The sequence below is a fragment of the Oncorhynchus masou genome, chromosome 6 (genome assembly GCF_036934945.1).
Source record: "Oncorhynchus masou masou isolate Uvic2021 chromosome 6, UVic_Omas_1.1, whole genome shotgun sequence".
In the NCBI taxonomy this organism is placed as follows: Eukaryota; Metazoa; Chordata; class Actinopteri; order Salmoniformes; family Salmonidae; genus Oncorhynchus; species Oncorhynchus masou.
In genome coordinates, this window is record NC_088217.1 from 11123377 (window position 1) to 11145900 (window position 22524).

Here is a 22524-nt window from a genome sequence, read left to right on the forward strand (position 1 = left end):
AAATGCTTATCTACTCATTTGCTGGATGCAGAGTTCAGCAGAGTTCAAGTGAAGGTCAAGAAAATCATAGAGAAAGCAGACTGTATTGCAATCATCTCTGATGGGTGGTCGAATGTTCGTGGGCAAGGGACAATAAACTACATAATCTCCACCGCTCAATCAGTATTCTACAAGAGCACAGACACAAGACACAACAGACACTGCATCTACATTGCAGATGAGCTGAAGGCAGTCATCAATGACCTTGGACCACAGAAGGTATTTGCACTGGTGACAGACAATGCTACGAACATGAAGGCTGCTTGGTCTAAAGTGAAGGAGTCCTACCCTCACATCACACCCATTGTCTGTGCTGCTCATGCAATTAGCTCCTCAAAGACATCATGGCACTGAAAACAATGGATACACACTACAAGAGAACAAAGGAAATTGTTATGTATGTGAAGGGTCATTGAGTTGAAGCAACAATCTACCTCACCAAGCAAAGTGAGAAGAATAAGAGCACCACATTGAAGCTGCCCAGCCCAGCAACACCCGTTGGGGTGGTGTTATCATCATGTTTGACAGGGGAAGGAGTCTCTCCAAGAAATGGCCATATCACAGTCTGCTGATATGGGCAGCCCCATCAAGAGGATCTTTCTGGATGTTGTATTTTGGGAGAAAGTGGTAAGCAGCCTGAAACTCCTGAAACCTATAGCAGTAGCCATTGCATGGATTGAAGGAGACAATGTCATCCTGTCTGATGTTCAGACTCTGCTTGCAGATGTAGGAGAAGAAATCCGTACTGCCCTGCCCACTTCACTGTTGCTCCAAGCAGAGAAAACTGCAGTTCTGAAATACATCAAAAAGCGTGAAGACTTCTGCCTGAAGCCCATAAACGCCACAACATACATGTTGGACCCCAAGTATGCTGGCAAGAGCATCCTGTCTGATGCAGAGATCAACAAGTCATCACCTTGGCCTGGATGAGGGAAAGGTTCTTGGCAGTCTGGCAAAGTACACTTCCAAGCAAGGGCTTTGGGATGGAGATGCAATATGGCAGTCGTGACAACATATCTCATCATCCACCTGGTGGAAGGGACTTTGTGGATCTGAGGCTCTTTCCCCTGTTGCCTCCAATAATCCTCCAAATCCCACCAACATCAGCCGCCTCAGAGCGCAACTGGTCCTTGTTTGGGAACACACACACCAAAGCACACAACAGGCTGACCAATACAATGGTTGAAAAATTAGTGGCCATCCGGGCGAATTTGAGGCTTTTTGAACCTGACAACGAGCCATTCTCAACAAGGTTGGAAAGTGACAGTGAAGATGAGGCCTCAGAGTCTGATGTTCAAGAGGTGGACATTGAGGAGGTACAGGGAGAAGACATGGAAGCCTGAGAGGAAGACAACCAAAGCTATAGTTTCTAGACAATAATTTTACAGATGTATGTTGAAAACGTTTTTGGGAGATGCGATGGATCATTGGGGATCATTCAATATTCCCTTTCTTTTGTTGTTCAGTGAAATCATCACATGTGAAGAGTCAACTCATTTAATTAAAGTTCAATTTGTAACTAAGTCATTTTTTAAATTTCTATTGGAAGGATTTAATAATTTGTAATGATATCTACTTATGATGAGGTAAAATGACACTACGTCTACACACAGACACTATGTCTACACACAGTGGCAGAGAGAAGCACTGTATTGATTTCATCGGACTACCGCCATATTCTTTCATCTGATTCATGCAGAAACGAAGCGTTCCTGACAAGAGGTACAGTTAAACGACAGTAGAGAAGCATTTGATAAATCGACCCCGATCCGTCTCGATCTACAAAGAGTCGATAATGTACCGTTTTCACTGCAGCTGTGGTCCAACTGTGTCGAGGTTTGAATTTCCAGAGCGAGATTCATAGTTGGTGAAGAGGAACATGTGTTTACTGTGAAGCTTCTGATCTCCCAATGATATTATTTGTCTTCTGGAAATATCAGCGTTTTTTGAGCGCTTTGTTTTGTTTAAAAACAGATTCATTAAAGTTGATTTTGAAACTGAGAGTTTGGAAATCAATTCTACATGGACTAGTTTTCTTGTCTGTCTGCCTGCCTGTCTTCCTTTCCTTTGCAAGTAGCTAATGTTTGTTCTCTGTTGACTCTTTTGAAGTGGTTTCACATTTACAAACACTGCATGTTTGACATACTTGAGTACTTGACTTAAAAAAAATCACTTTTTAGTTCAAGGTTTGTTGTGGTAAGACTACATACTTCCCTAACTCCAAGATGGAATATTAGCCCCTCTTCCTCCTCTTCCTCCTTATGCCATCTTGAAGATCTGTGAGGATTGGATGATTGACCCTGCATTCCTCCCTCCCCCTTCCTCCCTACCTCTCACCCCCCCCTCCCCCTCCATCCTTCCCTCCATGTATCTCCCCATACTGACCGGTACTTGTCCTGTTGGATATCCATCACCTCCCTCCCTCCCTCCCTCCCTCCCTCCCTCCCTCCCTCCCTCCCTCCCTCCCTCCCTCCCTCCCTCCCTACCTCCCTCCCTACCTCCCTCCCTACCTGTTTCCCCCCAGACGGGCAGGTATTCGTCTTGTTGGATATCAAGCATCAGCTCCAGTCCGTTACCCATCCCTCCCTTCATGGTCACCAGCAGCGGGCGGTTATCTTGACCAGAGTTGAATGTGTAGCACTTCCCATAACGGGTGAAGATCTGAAACAACAAGAAGGAGACAAAAGGCTGTCAATGAGTGGCAGCAATATAATGAAGAACAAAGCAATGTCTGTGATTCAAATTGGCAACCAATTCCCAATAAAGGGTACTACTTTTGACCAGAGACACATGGTACCCTATTCCCTATATAGTAGGGCTAGAAATTGCCAGGGACCTCACGATACAATATTATCACGTTACTTATGTGCCCATACGACATGTATTGCAATTCTCATGATTCTATATGTATTGCGATTCTCATGATTCTATATGTATTGCGATTCTCATGATTCTATATGTATTGCGATTCTCATGATTCTATATGTATTGCGATTCTCATGATTCTATATGTATTGCGATTCTCATGATTCTATAGGTATTGCGATTTGATACTGGAATTTTATTGCAATTTGATGTTCCAAACATATTGCTAAACCGTATGTCTGCTGCAGAGAGACATTTGATCAGTCATGGAAATAAAAGTTCTGAAAACATGTTGGCTCACTATTTAAAAAGAAGATGGAGCAGAAGCTATAGGATGAAAAATACCATTGTTTTGGCACAGGTACAGCCGACTATCTTTAGCTAACGCCACCTACAGTCGCAAAAATATATATATATATTTTTAGTTGGAGTCAAATATCTATAAAATATCATCCAAAAATAATTTTGCGGTATGTAACTGTGTCAATTTTTTCCCCCCATCACTACTATACTGTATATAAAACTTTGTGGGTTATAGTAGTGCACTAAGGAATACACTGCATTCCATTTGGGATTTGCCCAATAAAATGTTGGGCTGTTCAGCCCACTGAATCCCTGGGGTCTAATACACCAGCTTCTGTGTAGAAAGTAAACTTTATCTACCAGAGAACAGCAAGAACAACAACAAAACAACAAAAACAACAACAAAAACAACAACAACAAGAATAACAACAACAACAACAAGAACAACTACAAGAACAACAACTACAACAACAATAACAACAACAACTACAACAACAAGAACAACTACAACAACAAGAATAACTACAACAACTACAACAAGAACAACAACAAGAATAACTACAACAACAAGAGCTAGAACAACAACTACAAGAACAACTACAACAAGAACAACACAGGGGTAGACAACTATACCAAACTGTGGCAACAGCATCTCTGCTAATATTATTGTTCAAACTCTTTGATCCCGACACACAGAGAGACTCATCCTAAATGTGGTATCATAAACGCCTATTAGTTACTGTAAAAGAGCACGCACATTGAAATCAAAGTTTCATGAGAAGGTTTTGCCTGTGTAGTAGCGTCCTAAGCTGATTCTGGGACGATGTTACAAGTTGGCCAAGCAAACTGTGGCGCAACGGGAGGGCAAAAGTGGTACCGACACAGCCTGGTGGGGAGGCTGCCTCAGACATGACGGGTAGTGAACGAATGGAGGTGCAATCACATTCAAGACATCAGTGAAATGGAAAAGGAAGGCTCAGGCTCCAACATCGAATGTTCCTCCAACTCGGTCAAGGAACCTGATTAAGTGATCGCCCCGAATTGTACCCTATTCCTACATAGTACCGTGAGTGTGTTCTGGAGGGCCAGAGTACAAATGCAAACCCTATATAAGAAACATGGTGCCATTAGGGACACATCCCTGAAACTATTCCCCAGGTCATTGTTGTAAATGACAATGTCTTCTCAGTCAACTTACCTGGTAAAAGAAGGGTTAAATAAATCTAAATCCCAAGGCTCTCAGAAAGTGTCACGCCCTGGCCGTAGATTGCTTTGTATGTTTCTTTTTTTGTTTGGTCAGGGTGTGATTTGGGTGGGCATTCTATCTTTGTATGTCTAGGTTTTTGTATTTCTATGTTTTGGCCGGGTATGGTTCTCAATCAGGGACAGCTGTCTTTCGTTGTCTCTGATTGGGAATCATACTTAGGCAGCCTGTTTTGCCACCTTAGGTTGTGGGTAGTTGCTTTCTGTTTTTGCGTCCGCACCAGACAGAACTGTTTATGTTGTTCTCATCGTCATTGTCGTCGTCGTCGTCGTCGTTGTTGTTGTTGTTGTTTTTTATTCAGTGTTCAGTTCAAAATAAAAAGATGAACACGTACCGCTCTGCACCTTGGTCCTCACCTTCTTCCCCTGAATGTCGTTACACTAAGAGCATCAAAGTAGCTAACGGTCAAAGACTATTTATCTCTCGTATGTAAAGAATGTTCTCTCTTACGTACGGCATCTTATAGTGGCATAACAAAGTTGAGATAAATATCCATGTTCTGCATGTATTGATTCTTGGTGGAGTCAACAACAAGGGCCTGTTGTATTTCAAAAAGCTGTATTTGAATAAAGGACACATCAAGACCAGAAGATACACGATACTCAAGGACGGACTGATTACTTGAAGGACGATGTAAAACAGATTATTTGACAAACCTCCAACGGAAGTATTTGTGGCAGAAATGAATGATTTTGCTGTAGCCTTCCAGCCTTTCTGAAAATCAGAACTGTCACGTGACAAAGAAAAAATGGACTTTGCACAGCGGCCTAAGATATTGGCACTGACACCTCTCAAGAGACGCACGCATCAACATTTAATGAAATGCCCCCTGCAATATGTCACCCATAGTAATATGAGGTTTGACCTTAACACAGAAGTGTGACTGGCGCTGGCTGGCAGAGTAAAGTGGGAAGGGACTCACTGCAGCAGCAGTTGCCTGGTGAAGAGAAGGGACTGACTCCAGACCTGGTGGTAAGAAGGGACTGACTCCAGACCTGGTGGTGAGGACTGACTCCAGACCTGGTGGTGAGGACTGACTCCAGACCTGGTGGTGAGGACTGACTCCAGACCTGGTGATGAGGACTGACTCCAGACCTGGTGGTGAGGACTGACTCCAGACCTGGTGGTGATGAGGACTGACTCCAGACCTGGTGGTTAGGACTGACTCCAGACCTGGTGGTGAGGACTGACTCCAGACCTGGTGGTGAGGACTGACTCCAGACCTGGTGGTGAGGACTGACACCAGACCTGGTGGTGATGAGGACTGACTCCAGACCTGGTGGTGAGGACTGACTCCAGACCTGGTGGTGAGGACTGACTCCAGACCTGGTGGTGAGGACTGACTCCAGACCTGGTGATGAGGACTGACTCCAGACCTGGTGGTGATGAGGACTGACTCCAGACCTGGTGGTGAGGACTGACTCCAGACCTGGTGGTGAGGTGTGACTCCAGAGCAGAGAATCGTCACTAAAAACAAAGGATCTGACACTCCTTTCAGTCACTAGTGTTTCCTAGCTGCAATATAATGACATTCATGATTATCATTATGGCTCAGTCAGAAGTGGAACAAGGGTGTACATGTTCCAAATTGTACCCTGCTCCCTATATAGTGCACTACTTGTCAACAGGGCCCGCATAGGGCTCTGGTTAAAAGTAGTGCACTATATAGGTGGTAGGATGCCATTTCGAATGCATGCGCCCTAAGAAAACATTGACCTACTCAACCCGGGTCAAGGGTGGTTGTACAAAGCACACACAAAGACAAACCACACCACCCACATGAAAAGATCAGTGCCTTTAGTTGTCTCTAACTACAACAGCGACGGTGTTTTCCGCCTCAACCTTTATAATCACACCATTGAATGGCTATTAGTACATGCTAGCCTCTGTACTCTATAGGGAGATGCTGCTATCTACCAATGGAACATTAATGGATAGGTTTGATTCTTCAACTACTACAGAGACAGTGTTTTCTACCTCCATGCATCATTGCACGACTGAATGGATCGCAAAACCAAAACATCATCACACCACTGAATGAATAGCCCAAACAGCCAGACAGATGAAAAGCGTATCTTTTCATCAGCCAGACCAGGCATCTTTTCACCAGACATTAATGCTCTGTCTGCAGCTGAAATGGAACATAAAGATATCCTGCTGCCACTAAAATGTTCATGTGGAATAGTCTGAGGTTGGTCAGGAATCAGGAAGAGCTGCAATTATATAGGACCGTTTTAATTAAGAGATCAGCCAGAGAGAAGATAGAGTGAGAGAACGACAGAGCGGTAGAATGAAAAGGTAAGTGAGTGAAGGAGTGAGAGTGTGAGAGAGAGAGAGAGTGTATGAAGGAGTGAGAGTGGATGATAGAGAGAGAGAGTACGAAGGAGTGAGAAAGAATGATAGAGAGACAGAGAGTATGAAGGAGTGAGAGAGAGAGAGTGAAGGAGTGAGAGTGGATGATAGAGAGAGAGAGTATGAAGGAGTGCGAGAGAGAGAGTATGAAGGAGTGCGAGAGAGAGAGTATGAAGGAGTGAGAGAGAGAGAGTATGAAGGAGTGAGAGAGAGAGTGTGAAGGAGTGAGAGAGAGAGAGAGAGAGTATGAAGGAGTGAGAGAGAGAGAGTATGAAGGAGTGAGAGAGAGAGAGTGAAGGAGTGAGAGAGTGAATGAGAGAGAGTGGAGGAATGATAGAGAGAGAGAGTATGAAGGAGTGAGAGAGAGAGAGTATGAAGGAGTGAGAGAGAGTATGAAGGAGTGAGAGAGAGAGTGTGAAGGAGTGAGAGAGAGTGTGAAGGAGTGAGAGAGAGATAGTGAAGGCGTGAGAGAGTGAATGAGAGAGAGTGAAGGAATGATAGAGAGAGATAGAGTATGAAGGAGTGAGAGAGAGAGAGAGAGAGTATGAAGGAGTGAGAGAGAGAGTATGAAGGAGTGAGAGTGGATGATAGAGAGAGAGAGAGAGTATGAAGGAGTGAGAGAGAGAGAGTATGAAGGAGTGAGAGAGAGAGAGTATGAAGGAGTGAGAGAGAGAGTATGAAGGAGTGAGAGAGAGAGTGTGAAGGAGTGAGAGAGAGAGTGTGAAGGAGTGAGAGGGTGAAGGAGGAGCTCATACATTAGAAAGGCCCCACCCATCGCCACCTACTCTCCAGCTTGTAGATATACATCACCCATCAAGACAAGAATGATAAGACAGTGTGTGTGCGCATGGATGTGTGTGTGTCCATGTGTGTGTGTGTAAATGCACAGCATACACAGAGTTGCTGTGGTAACAGAGAGACGGCGAGTTGAAGCGGTGGGTGCTGTGACGACCTTGGGGACAGCGGCGTTAATGGCTCACTGAAAGACTGGTAGTCTGAAACTCAAATCGCACCCTATTCCCTATTGAGGGCTCCAGGGCCCATAGGGTGCATCATATAGGGTGTGATTTGGGATGCTTCTCTAGGCTCCTCCATTGTACCCAAGCTCACTGAAGTACTCGGATACGTCCCAAATGACACACTAGTCACCAGAGATGGGATCAAGTCACACTTTTGCAAGTCCTAAGCAAGTCTCGTCCTAACCTTCGAGTCTTGAGTCAAGTTTCAATAATGGGCGAGTCTCAAGTAAAGTCCCATGTTTCACAGCTCAGGTCGAGTCACATCACATGTCCCTAATTTGGGGTTTTGAGTCCTCAAGTCAAGTGTTTTATATAAATGTCATTGCAATGCATCAGTCATTTTGGATCCACATGTTTTACAAACTACATCCTTTCCCCCCCACTACCACATAGTCTTTGAACCCGACTGTATTGATTTCTGGGACCAATGATGCCCTGATCCAGAGGTGGCACAACAGGTCCCAGAGTGATGAGGAAAATTGTTTTCCCTGAGGCCCGGAGCTTTTCCTAATCTGATAACCTAAGCAGGTATAAATCAGGACCCTAAAGGGTCTGACCGTGATTAGTTAGTTGTAAAAAGGGTTTTATACAGGCAATGAGATCAGATAAAAATGTTTTGCAGACACCCTTATCCAGAGCAATTAGGGTTAAGTTGCCTTGCTCAAGGACACACTCACAGATTGTTCACCTAGTCAGCTCAGAGATTCAAACCAGTCTCCTTTCGGTTACTTGCCCAACACTCTTAACCACTAGGCTACCTGCCACCTAGGTATACAGATATGTTCTAAACAGGTCACATGGTTTTAAAGAACTTCTGGAACAATGCAAAGCCCTCGGGAGAATGAAAACTGTGTCAAACTGCAGCAAGCTTCTACTTGTTCATATGAATTACATTAAAACTAGACTAACAGGGGTTTTCCTTTACATAGACACAGAAACAACCATTGCAATTGGATATAGAACTCACTGGGATGAGCTTGCTTTATGCAGGTCTGCATCATGTAGGCCTATGCAACTGTAAGTGAAAAGTAACACAGTCAATCTACTGTATGTAATCAGTATAGTGTTGTTAGATTAACTTCGGTTCATCATTTTGGATTGAAAAGGTCAAGGTAGTCTAGCTAGCCGGAAGAGAGTGGCGCGGCACGGCGCTTGATGACGGCCTGCGCAACTTGTAACTTCCGTGAATCTGATTGGACAAGACACATAACAGAAAGCACAGAACCAGCACCTCTCCGAAAAAAATAAAGGACAGATCGGGCCTAAATTGTGCGCGAGATGACAAATCCAGTCTCTCGAGTCATACAGCTCAAGACCAAGTTGAGTCACAAGTCATAGAAGCTCAAGTCGAAGTCAAGTAGCAAGTGTGTTTTCTTTTTTTCAAGTCAAGTCTCAAGTAGAACAATTTGTGACTAGAGTAGTACTCCAGTCCATGTCATGTGACTCGAGTCCACATCTCTGCTATTCTCTATATAATGCCTGGGCTCTGGTCAAAAATGGGGAACTACGTAGGCTGGGAATAGTGTGCAGTTTGGGACTGAGAGAGAGATACACACTGAGAGAGAGACACAGAGAGAAAGACACAGAGAGAGACACAGGGAGAGAAACAGAGAGAGACACAGAGAGAGAGACACAGAGAGAGAGAGAGAGAGACAAAGAGAGAGAGACACTGATAGATAGACACAGAGAGAGAAACACTGAGAAAGAGACACAGAGACACAGAGAGAGACACAGAGAGACACTGAGAGAGACACAGAGAGAGAGAGACACTGAGAGACACTGAGAGAGAAACACAGAGAGAGACACTGAGAGAGACACTGAGAGAGAGACACAGAGAGAGAAACACTGAGAGAGAGACACTGAGAGAGAGAGACACAGAGAGAGAGACACAGAGACACAGAGAGAGAGACACGGAGAGAGAGAGACACAAATCCAATTTTGATAAACTCCCATATACACTGGGAGAGAGAGAGACACAGAGAGAGAGACACAGAGAGAGACAGAGAGAGAGAGAGACACAGAGAGAGAGAGAGAGAGAGAGACAGAGAGAGACACAGAGAGAGAGACACAGAGAGAGAGACAGAGAGAGAGAGAGACACTGAGAGACACAGAGAGAGCCACAGAGAGAGACACGAAGAGAGACACGGAGAGAGACACGAAGAGAGCGACACAGAGAGAGACACAGAGAGAGAGACACTGAGAGACACAGAGAGAGAGAGACACAGAGAGAGACACGAAGAGAGACACGAAGAGAGACACAGAGAGAGACACGAAGAGAGCGACACAGAGAGAGACACAGAGAGAGAGACATTGAGAGAGAGACACTGAGAGAGAGACACTGAAAGACACAGAGAGAGACACACAGAGAGAGACCCCTGAGAGAGAGACACTGAGAGAGACACTGAGAGAGAGACACAGAGAGAGAGACACAGAGAGACACTGAGAGAGAGACACAGAGAGAGAGACACAGAGAGAGACACTGAGAGAGACACTGAGAGAGAGACACAGAGAGAGAGAGAGACACAGAGAGAGAGAGAGACACTGAGAGAGACGCACAGAGAGATACAGAGAGAGCATCATCATGTCTTTCAGTAAAGTACATCAAGTGGTTTGGGTTCTCCAGAACAGATACACCGACGACAATGACTAATTGCACATGTATTTCTTTCACACAGGCTACAACAAACCTGTTGCTTTCAAAGACGTTCTGGGGGACATACCGTATGAAACCATTGAAATGCTGTTAGCTCTACAAAACAATACTTTGTAACACTAAAATTGACCTGCCATATTATATCCTTCCTTGCCATTTTCTATTCTACGGGTATTCTATTCAATGTTATATGTGCAACTAGACTACCATGTTTTATGTGAAACTAGCCTACCATGTTTTATGTGCAACTAGCCTACCATGTTTTATGTGCAACTAGACTACCATGTTTTATGTGCAACTAGACTACCATGTTTTATGTGCAACTAGACTACCATGTTTTATGTTCAACTAGACTACCATGTTTTATGTGCAATGAGCCTACCATGTTTTATGTGCAGCCAGCCTACCATGTTTTATGTGCAACTAGCCTACCATGTTTTATGTTGAACTAGACTACCATGTTTTATGTGCAACTAGACTACCATGTTTTATGTTGAACTAGACTACCATGTTTTATGTGCAACTAGCCTACCATGTTTTATGTTCAACTAGCCTACCATGTTATATGTGCAACTAGCCTACCATGTTTTATGTTGAACTAGACTACCATGTTTTATGTGCAACTAGACTACTATGTTTTATGTGCAACTAGCCTACCATGTTTTATGTGCAACTAGCCTACCATGTTTTATGTGCAACTAGACTACCATGTTTTATGTGCAACTAGCCTAACATGTTTTATGTGCAACTAGACTACCATGTTTTATGTGCAACTAGCCTACCATGTTTTATGTGCAACAAGCCTACCATGTTTTATGTGCAAATAGCCTACCATGTTTTATGTGCAACTAGCCTACCATGTTTTATGTGCAACTAGCCTACCATGTTTTATGTGCAACTAGCCTAACATGTTTTATGTGCAACTAGCCTACCATGTTTTATGTGCAACTAGCCTACCATGTTTTATGTGCAACTAGCCTACCATGTTATATGTGCAACTAGCCTAACATGTTTTATGTGCAACTAGCCTACCATGTTTTATGTGCAACCAGCCTACCATGTTTTATGTGCAACTAGACTACCATGTTTTATGTGCAACTAGTCTACCATGTTTTATGTGCAACTAGCCTACCATGTTTTATGTGCAACTAGCCTACCATGTTTTATGTGCAACGAGCCTACCATGTTTTATGTGCAACTAGACTACCATGTTTCATGTTCAACTAGACTACCATGTTTTATGTGCAACTAGCCTACCATGTTTTATGTGCAACTAGCCTACCATGTTTTATGTGCAACTAGCCTACCATGTTTCATGTTGAACTAGACTACCATGTTTTATGTTCAACTAGACTACAGTGAAAAGCGAGTCAGAGACTGAGAGATACCAAACTTATTTCAAGATTAACGTGAATCATACTAGACAATGTGAATATTTGTATTCTTACCAGAGAAAGCGAACATGGCCTTGTACAGAATGACTTATATAGACACACTATGACACATTCTCTCTCTCTGTCTCTCAATTCAATTCAAGTGGCTTTATTGACATGGGAAACATGTTAACATTGCCAAAGCAAGTGAAGTAGAAAATAAACAAAAGTGAAGTAAACAATCAAATTTAACAGTAAACATTACATTCACACAAGTTCCAAAATAATAAAGACATTCCAAATGTCATATTATATATATATATATACAGTGTTGTAATGATGTGCAAATGGTTAAAATACAAAAGGGAAAATAAATAAACATAAATATGGGATGCATTTACAATGGTGTGTGTTCTTCACTGGTTGCCCTTTTCTCGTGGCAACAGGTCACAAATCTTGCTGCTGTGATGGCACACTGTGGAATTTCACCCAGTAGATATGGGAGTTTATCAAAATTTGATTTGTTTTCAAATTCTTTGTTGATCTGTGTAATCTGAGGGAAATATGTGTATCTAATATGGTCATACATTTGGCAGGAGGTTAGGAAGTGCAGCTCAGTTTCCACCTCATTTTGTGGGCAGTGAGCACATAGCCTGTCTTCTCTTGAGAGCCAGGTCTGCCTACGGCGGCCTTTCTCAATAGCAAAGCTATGCTCACTGAGTCTGTACATAGTCTAAGCTTTCCTTAAGTTTGGATCAGTCATGTTTAGGGCCAAATAGCATTCTAGTTTCCTCTGTTTTTTTGTGAATTCTTTCCAATGTGTCAAGTCTCTTTGTTTTCTCATGATTTGGTTGGGTCTAATTGTGCTGCTGTCCTGGGGCTCTGTGAGGTCTGTCTGTGTTTGTGAACAGAGCCAGCTTGCTTAGGGGGCTCTTCTTCAGGTTTATCTCTCTGTAGGTGATGGCTTTGTTATGGAAAGTTTGGGAATCACATCCTTTTAGGTGGTTGTAGAATTTAACGTATCTTTTCTGGATTTTGATAATTAGTGTGTTTTTCTCTGTCTCTGTCTCTCTCTGTCTCTCTCTAATTAATACTTCAACGAGTTCCAAAGTGTATGGTGAGCCCAAGGCTATTCTACACAAAACAATGTGCTCCATCAAAGGAAACCGCTCTGTCAAGCTGTTCGCTAAAGTTGACTTGTCAGCCAGAGAGAGCCGGGAGCGAGGACTATTTTCTCTTCATTGTGGCTCTGCTGATCTAAGAGTCAAAGGGTAGGCTGATCCCAGATCTATTGTACTCAGATCAGCAGAGCCACAAAGTTAGGCTGATCCCAGATCTGTTGTACTCAGACCTCTATCGCCAGTTGAACGGTGTTTCCTCTGATACATTGGTGCGGCTGGCTTCCGGGTTAAACTGGCGGGTGTTAAAACTTCTTCCAAGATTATGCATATCCTTGCTTCAAGGCCTGAGTTACAGGCAGTTAGATTTGGGTATGTCATTTTAGGAGAACATTGAAAACAAGGTGCGGATCCTTAAGAGCTTTTAAGGAGTATGGTTAGTATGGTTAGTATGGTGAGTATGGCGAGTATGGCGAGTACGGTTAGTACGGTTAGTACGGTTAGTACGGCGAGTACGGCGAGTACGGTTAGTATGGTGAGTATGGTGAGTATGGTGAGTATGGTGAGTATGGTTAGTATGGTGAGTATGGTGAGTATGGTTAGTATGGTGAGTATGGTTAGTATGGTTAGTATGGTGAGTATGGTGAGTATGGCGAGTATGGCGAGTATGGCGAGTATGGCGAGTATGGTTAGTATGGTGAGTATGGTTAGTATGGTGAGTATGGTTAGTATGGTGAGTATGGTGAGCATGGTGAGCATGGTGAGTATGGTGAGTATGGTTAGTATGGTTAGTATGGTGAGTATGGTGAGTATGGTGAGTATGGTGAGTATGGTTAGTATGGTGAGTATGGTTAGTATGGTGAGTATGGTTAGTATGGTTAGTATGGTGCGTATGGTTAGTATGGTGAGTATGGTTAGTATGGTTAGTATGGTGCGTATGGTTAGTATGGTGAGTATGTGAGTATGGTTAGTATGGTGAGTATGGTGAGTATGGTTAGTATGGTGAGTATGGTGAGTATGGTTAGTATGGTTAGTATGGTGAGTATGTGAGTATGGTTAGTATGGTTAGTATGGTTAGTATGGTGAGTATGGTTAGTATGGTGAGTATGGTGAGTATGGTGAGTATGGTGAGTATGGTTAGTATGGTTAGTATGGTGAGTATGGTTAGTATGGTTAGTATGGTGCGTATGGTTAGTATGGTGAGTATGTGAGTATGGTTAGTATGGTGAGTATGGTGAGTATGGTTAGTATGGTTAATATGGTGCGTATGGTTAGTATGGTTAGTATGGTTCGTATGGTGAGTATGGTGAGTATGGTGAGTATGGTTCGTATGGTTCGTATGGTGAGTATGGTGAGTATGGTGAGTATGGTGAGTATGGTGAGTATGGTGAGTATGGTTAGTATGGTGCATATGGTGAGTATGGTTAGTATGGTTAGGAGGGTCATGTTTTCAGGGGGACGCATGACTCCACTTTTGCCTCTCCCGAGCCCGTTGGGGAGTTTAAGCGATGAGACAATATTTTAAAAAAGGGCATAAAAAAATAATAAAATAAATAAGTGCCCATTAAATATAATCCACATAATAATGAACATGTCGTGTTGCTGCAGGATTATTTTCCTGCTGTAGCAAACTGGCTCAAATTAAGAATTTATACCTGTAGATGTGAACATTGTTTTTTAAATGAGGCAATCTGAATGAAAAACGTAAACTTAATATACGCTCTGGATATCACTTTGTTGACCTGTAGTATGTGTGTGTGTGTGTGTTTGTGTGTGTGTGTGTGTGTGTGAGACCCTTCATAGTGCAACACAGCACAGTGCAACAGAACATATTAGGATAGATCGTAGATAGAACCAATTACCGGTATCTCATCCTGAACTGCCAGTCTGTGTAATTAATTACAACTCCAAATCTATTCCAAGCCCAGAGCACTTCAAAACATAACAATAGGCCTGATGACATAATTAGCATTAATTATCTCCTAAATACCAATAGGCTACAACATGTTGCAGAAACTTATCCACAATATATACAGTCATTGCATGCTGTAAACCTAACTTCGCGTTGCTGTCTATCGACTCACGGTGCTGAAGTTGCGAGGCCCGCAGAGCTCTCCCTGGAAGCGGCAGTAAAGCAGCATCTCCTCCATCTGGTGGCCGAGGCGGTCCAGGAGCTGCTGCATGGACGGCTGAGACTCCAGGGGAGGCGGCAAAAAGTGGTTGAAGTCCAGGATCCGAGAGAGCGGAGACCAGGGCGGCTCGTTGCTGCTGCTGATGTCATGGTCGGTCCCGGGTGTGAGCGCGTCCCTGGCGCTGGGGGACACTTGCCAGTTCCTCCCTAGAAGTCCTAACCACCTTCCCGCGCTGAATATGTCCGGTTTCTTCATGCGACGTGGTAAGAGCAGGTTCTGGTTACAGATGGTCACAGCGGGGAAAACAAGACGTTTGGCGTACACCATATGCGCCTTAGTGTGCACGGGAGAGGAAAGCAGGTACCGGACCCGGTTTGAGGACCAGGTGAAGAGGAGCGCGAGAGCTGTGAGGAAAGCCAACAGCCAGGCGAGCCTTCGAGGGTAGGAGCCGCTCAGAAATACATGTCTCAGGCCGTGGAAAGTGGTGTGTTTCAGGAACAGCTTCCCGGCTTCCGCGACAGAGCCCGGCGTTCTGCTGGCTTTCGGTACCGAATCGCACTGACACATTTTGGAGAGATAGGCTAGGGAGTGTAAGGATTAAGACCGACCCGACCACCGCTGATGGGCTGGCATCTGTCCCGGTCCCGCATTGACCATGGAGTCAAAGCCCCAATCCAGATAGATCTGTCTGTCTGTCAATTACTTATTGTTGGGAGAGTCATCCAGGGAAATCTTTGTGCTGGTTAGAACGCGCGCTATCCTCTCCTGAGCTCAAGCGCTGAGCTCTTTCTATTGAAAGTCTGCCAGTAGGAGACTGTGCCCGTGAGGCGGTGAGAGGTGCTCACTGCTCGTCTTCTGTCACCAGATAGGAAGAGAGAACGCTCCCTATTCCCGGGGAAGCCCAGGTATAAAGTAGCCAAATTGTTCAAGATTATTAAATGTCGCGTCTCCGGTGCAGTTGGAGGACCGAATAAAGTGTATGTCACGTGCGGTTTGAACAACCCATTCAAATTCAGAGAAACAAACGGGTCATCATATGACAACATCGCACTGCATGCAAAGGACACACATCCCCATCCCTCCTTCATCCCTCATTCCTTCTTCATCCCTCCAGATTGTTCTATTGTGTTATTGACTGTACGTTTGTTTATGTGTAACTCTGTGTTGTTGCTTTTGTTGCACTGCTTTGCTTTATCTGCCAGGTCGCAGTTGTAAATGAGAACTTGTTCTCAACTGGCCAACCTGGTTAAATAAAGGTGAAATAAATAAAAATAAAATCCCCCATCCCTCTACCCTCCTTCATCTCTCCATCCCACCAATCCTTCTCCATCCCTCCTTCATCTCTCCATCCCACCATCCCTCCTTCATCTCTCCATCCCACCATTCCTTCTCCATCCATCCTTCATCTCTCCATCCCTCTTCATCTCTCCATCTCACCATTCCTTCTCCATCCCACCATTCCTTCTCCATCCCTCCTTCATCCCACCATTCCTTCTCCATCCCACCATCCCCCCTTCATCTCTCCATCCCACCATTCCTCCTTCATCCCACCATCCCTACTTCATCTCTCCATCCCACCATCCCTCCTTCATCTCTCCATCCCACCATCCCTCCTTCATCTCTTCATCCCACCATTCCTTCTCCATCCCTGCTCAATCCCTCCACCCCACTATTTCTACTCTCTCTCTGCCACACCTCTATTCCTCATCCCTCATTCATCTCTCCATCCCTCGATTCCTTCTCCATCCTTTCATCCCCCATTCCTCCAGGCCATCAATCATCCCTCCATTATTCCTTTAACTCTACATACATACATTTTTCATTTCCAAAAGCTCCGTTCCTTCTCCTTCTCCTTGAAGGTTTTAGTTACATACCATAATCATTTCTCATTCCAATTAGTGAACTTACTCTATAGACACCTTCCTCTTTAAATCCTTGGACTTGTTGAAACATTTTATTTTGTTCATATTCAAAGACAACAACTTTATCCAGTTCTTATTCGCAGGCTTGTCCCACAACACATATTTCACACTCCAACTTAACAACTCTTCTTACATACCACACGTCTTTCCCTCTATCTAGCCAACTCCAACTTTTAGAACAAGGAAAATCACATACATTGTACTGTACCCAATGCTTTATCTGTTGCTAAGAGGTCATTGGCAGAAATCTTTAATTCCATCACAGTGAATTAATGTACACCACAGGAGGTTGGTGATCCCTGAATTGGGGAGGACAGGCTCGTGGTATTAACTGGAGCGGAGTCAGTGGAATGGTATCATGTACATTAAACACATGGTCTCCAGGTCTTTGATGCCATTCCATCTGCTCCGTTCCAGACATTATTATGAGTCTTTCTTCCGTCAGCAGCCTCTACTGACGTACATTAACACTAACAAACACAACACTACCCCTGACCTCAACACAACACTACCCCTGACCTCAACACAACACTACCCCTGACCTCAACACAACACTACCCCTGACCTCAACACAACACTACCCCTGACCTCAACCCAACACTACCCCTGACCTCAACACAACACTACCCCTGACCTCAACACAACACTACCCCTGGCCTCAACACAACACTACCCCTGACCTCAACACAACACTACCCCCGACCTCAATCCAACACTACCCCCGACCTCAATCCAACACTACCCCTGACCTCAACACAACACTACCCCTGACCTCAACACAACACTACCCCTGACCTCAACCCAACACTACCCCCGACCTCAACACAACACTTCCCCTGGCCTCAACACAACACTACCCCTGACCTCAACACAACACTACCCCCGACCTCAATCCAACACTACCCCCGACCTCAACACAACACTACCCCTGACCACAACACAACACTACCCTTGACCTCAACACAACACTACCCCTGACCTCAACACAACACTACCCCTGACCTCAACACTACCCCTGGCCTCAACACAACACTACCCCTGACCTCAACACAACACTACCCCTGACCTCAACACAACACTACCCCTGACCTCAACACAACACTACCCCTGACCTCAACCCAACACTACCCCTGACCTCAACACAACACTACCCCTGACCTCAACACAACACTACCCCTGACCTCAACACAACACTACCCCTGACCTCAACACAATACTAACCCTGGCCTCAACACAACACTACCCCTGACCTCAACACAACACTACCCCTGACCTCAACACAACACTACCCCTGACCTCAACACAACACTACCCCTGACCACAACACAACACTACCCCTGACCTCAACCCACCACTACCCCTGACCTCAACACAACACTACCCCTGACCTCAACACAACACTACCCATGACCTCAACACACCACTACCCCTGACCTCAACACAACACTACCCCTGACCTCAACACAACACTACCCATGACCTCAACACACCACTACCCCTGACCTCAACACAACACTACCCCTGACCACAACACTACCCCTGACCTCAGCACAACACTACCCCTGACCTCAACACAACACTACCCCTGACCTCAACACAACACTACCCCTGACCTCAACACAACACTACCCCTGACCTCAACCCAACACTACCCCCGACCTCAACACAACACTACCCCTGACCTCAACACAACACTACCCCTGACCACAACACAACACTACCCCTGACCTCAACCCACCACTACCCCTGACCTCAACACAACACTACCCATGACCTCAACACACCACTACCCCTGACCTCAACACAACACTACCCCTGACCCCAACACTACCCCTGACCTCAACACAACACTACCCCTGACCTCAACACAACACTACCCCTGACCTCAACCCAACACTACCCCTGACCACAACACAACACTACCCCTGACCTCAACACAACACTACCCCTGACCTCAACCCAACACTCCCCTGACCTCAACCCAACACTACCCTGACCTCAACCCAACACTACCCCTGACCTCAAAACAACACTACCCCTGACCTCAAAATGCATACCATTAGTAAATCAAATCAAATCAAATCAAACGTATTTATATAGCCCTTTGTACATCAGCTGATATCTCAAAGTGCTGTACAGAAACCCAGTACAGCCCAATGTAGGTGTTGTTCCTTTTTCTAAATGTATAAGTGGGCTGGTATCCAAATGTTTCCTGATGACTTTGACGTGCCATGTATATAACACACCCAGAGGAGAGAACACTCCCCTGGGACTATTGGCTACATGTATGGCACAGGTTGATTTCTGAACAGGTAGACAAGTGTGAGGTGAAAGTGTTTGGGTATCAAGTACGACTGATTTAATTATTATTATCATATTTTTGTTGTTGTTGTTACACCCATCTGATCTTTCTGATAAGAATGTGGTCTGATGATAGTAGTTGCTTTTATTTTTTAAAAGTACTTAAAATAAAAAATAAAAAATCCTTTGATATTTTCTTATAAAACATCACCAAAGTGGGTTTTCCTTTTTAATAAGGTTTAGAGTACCTTCCTCTTTCTATGGTGTCACTAACGGTTTATGAGATCTGAGAACTGGTCTGCACAGTCTGAAATGCCCGTCACCTGACCTGGGTTCAAATGGTATTTTAAATCATTTCAAATACTTTAGCTGGGTTTGATTGAGCTTGTCTGGCTTAATGGAATCAATTGAATAGTTGCAAAAGTGTAAAACCCCATTCACTGGTCACTCCAGGCAGGCTAAAGCAAACAATCAAACGTGTTGAATAGTATTTGAATCCAGGTCTGGCCATTACAGAGACATTCACCTGACATTTGTGCTCTGGGACATTGGCTGGTGACGGTGAGGGAGTTGTTTCATGCTTGAATGGGTTTCCATTGTGAAGTGTTTAGACTCAAGGTGGATGTCAGTCGGGCTTCAACTAGCTTTGTCAAGTATTTCTGACTGTGTGTGTGTGTGCGTGTTCAGAGTCTGTGACCCTTACAAAGTCATCTGGCAGGCATGTCAGACCTGTATGTGTGTGCATATATAGTCCATTCACTCAAGTCAATCTCTCTTCCCTGTTTGCTACAGCATATCAATGTCCATTTCAAGACATTCCGTGATTTTTTTTCTTTAATCAACTTCAGAATGACTTGTGGTAATCATCTGGACTGCAGGAGTGTGTCTACATTGAATGTAAAAAAATGAAAATGTGGTATTTACAGGATTTGTATCCCAGTAATCGGTATCTCCTTGGTTTAATGAACCAGTACAATATGATGTATCATGGAGGCTAGGTTTGCATAGGGAACTACAATATGATGTATCATGGAGGCTGCGTTTGTATAGGGAACTACAATATGATGTATCATGGAGGCTAGGTTTGTATAGGGAACTACAATATGATGTATCATGGAGGCTGCGTTTGTATAGGGAACTACAATATGATGTATCAGGAAGGCTGCGTTTGTATAGGGAACTACAATATGATGTATCATGGAGGCTGCGTTTGTATAGGGAACTACAATAAGATGTATCATGGAGGCTGCGTTTGTATAGGGAACTACAATATGATGTATCATGGAGGCTGCGTTTGTATAGGGAACTACAATATGATGTATCATGGAGGCTAGGTTTGTATAGGGAACTACAATATGATGTATCATGGAGGCTAGGTTTGTATAGGGAACTACAATATGATGTATCATGGAGGCTGCGTTTGTATAGGGAACTACAATATGATGTATCATGGAGGCTAGGTTTGTATAGGGAACTACAATATGATGTATCATGGAGGCTAGGTTTGTATAGGGAACTACAATATGATGTATCATGGATGCTGCGTTTGTATAGGGAACTACAATATGATGTATCATGGAGGCTGCGTTTGTATAGGGAACTACAATATGATGTATCGTGGAGGCTGCGTTTGTATAGGGAACTACAATATGATGTATCATGGAGGCTAGGTTTGTATAGGTAACTACAATATGATGTATCATGGAGGCTGCGTTTGTATAGTGAACTACAATATGATGTATCATGGAGGCTAGGTTTGTATAGGGAACTACAATATGATGTATCATGGAGGCTGCATTTGTATAGGGAACTACAATATGATGTATCATGGAGGCTAGGTTTGTATAGGGAACTACAATATGAGGTATCATGGAGGCTAGGTTTGTATAGGGAACTACAATATGGTGTCTCATGTAGGCTGTGTTTGTATAGGGAACTACTTTTGACCAGGGTCCATTTGCGACAGGCTCCTAACGGTCAGAAATATAGATTTCACACAGAGCTGGAAATCTTCAAACTAACTTCCTGGATTTGGAAATTATGTAGGATTTCAGTTCCTTTTGTACGTGTTCTAATCCCCCGGCGTCTCTCCTCTCATCCTCTCCCATTCCCTCAGCTCATCAGTACCAGACATATCTGAGAGAAACGCTGGGTGTGTCTGTGTGTGTTTGTGATTTCACTTGCTTGTGTTCCTTGTGCGTGACAGTGTGCGTCTGTGTTCATGTGTGTGTGTGTGTGTGTATATGTGTGTTTGTGATTTCGCTTGCGTGTGTTCCATGTGCATGACAGTGTGCGTCTGTGTTCATGTGTGTCTGTGTTCATGTGTGTGTGTGTGTGTGTGTATCGGTATCTGTGCTACAACAAACTAATCCTAGCTAGGGGGATAATGACACACGTGACAACAGAGAAACATGATCTCAGAGAACAGCTAAACAATAAACAATTATACCCTTTGGGACATAGCCATAATGTTATCTAACTCCCATTACTGTGCTGTCCTTAGCTGATCAACTCATTATCAAGGAGAAGCAGGCAAGCAAAGATGTTGTTGATTTACTTCATAGGCGACGTCTCTGGTCTTTAAATCACTTTGTATGACTGAAATACATGCAGGCATTTGCTTTGCGGAAACAATTAGACTGAGTGGAAAATATCCACCGGAAAAAAACAAGGGAAAAAAACATATGGGCCAACAAACCTCACATTGGAGACAGGCCAACAAACCTCACGTTGGAGACAGGCCAACAAACCTCACGTTGGAGACAGGCCAACAAACCTCACATTGGAGACAGGCCAACAAACCTCACGTTGGAGACAGGCCAACAAACCTCACGTTGGAGACAGGCCAACAAACCTCACGTTGGAGACAGGCCAACAAACCTCACGTTGGAGACAGGCCAACAAACCTCACGTTGGAGACAGGCCAACAAACCTCACGTTGGAGACAGGCCAACAAACCTCACGTTGGAGACAGGCCAACAAACCTCACATTGGAGACAGGCCAACAAACCTCACGTTGGAGACAGGCCAACAAACCTCACATTGGAGACAGGCCAACAAACCTCACATTGGAAACAGGCCAACAAACCTCACGTTGGAGACAGACCAACAAACCTCACATTGGAGACAGGCCAACAAACCTCACATTGGAGACAGGCCAACAAACCTCACGTTGGAGACATG

The 22524-nt window shown here is 44.2% G+C and overlaps 1 protein-coding gene across 8 annotated transcripts in view; it reads right to left on the reverse strand.

The window, feature by feature from the left end:
* LOC135541351 (acid-sensing ion channel 1B) overlaps window positions 1–22524 on the reverse strand; it is a 376245-nt gene that overhangs the window by 40021 nt on the left and 313700 nt on the right. For 7 of the 8 annotated variants that reach the window (XM_064967528.1, XM_064967533.1, XM_064967530.1 and 4 more), the window contains one exon: window positions 2550–2700. In XM_064967528.1, coding sequence (XP_064823600.1) covers window positions 2550–2700 — 151 coding nt within the window. Of the gene's footprint in view, window positions 1–2549; window positions 2701–15070; window positions 16077–22524 lie in introns of those variants that run through there. The other variant, XM_064967527.1, reaches the window with a different exon arrangement.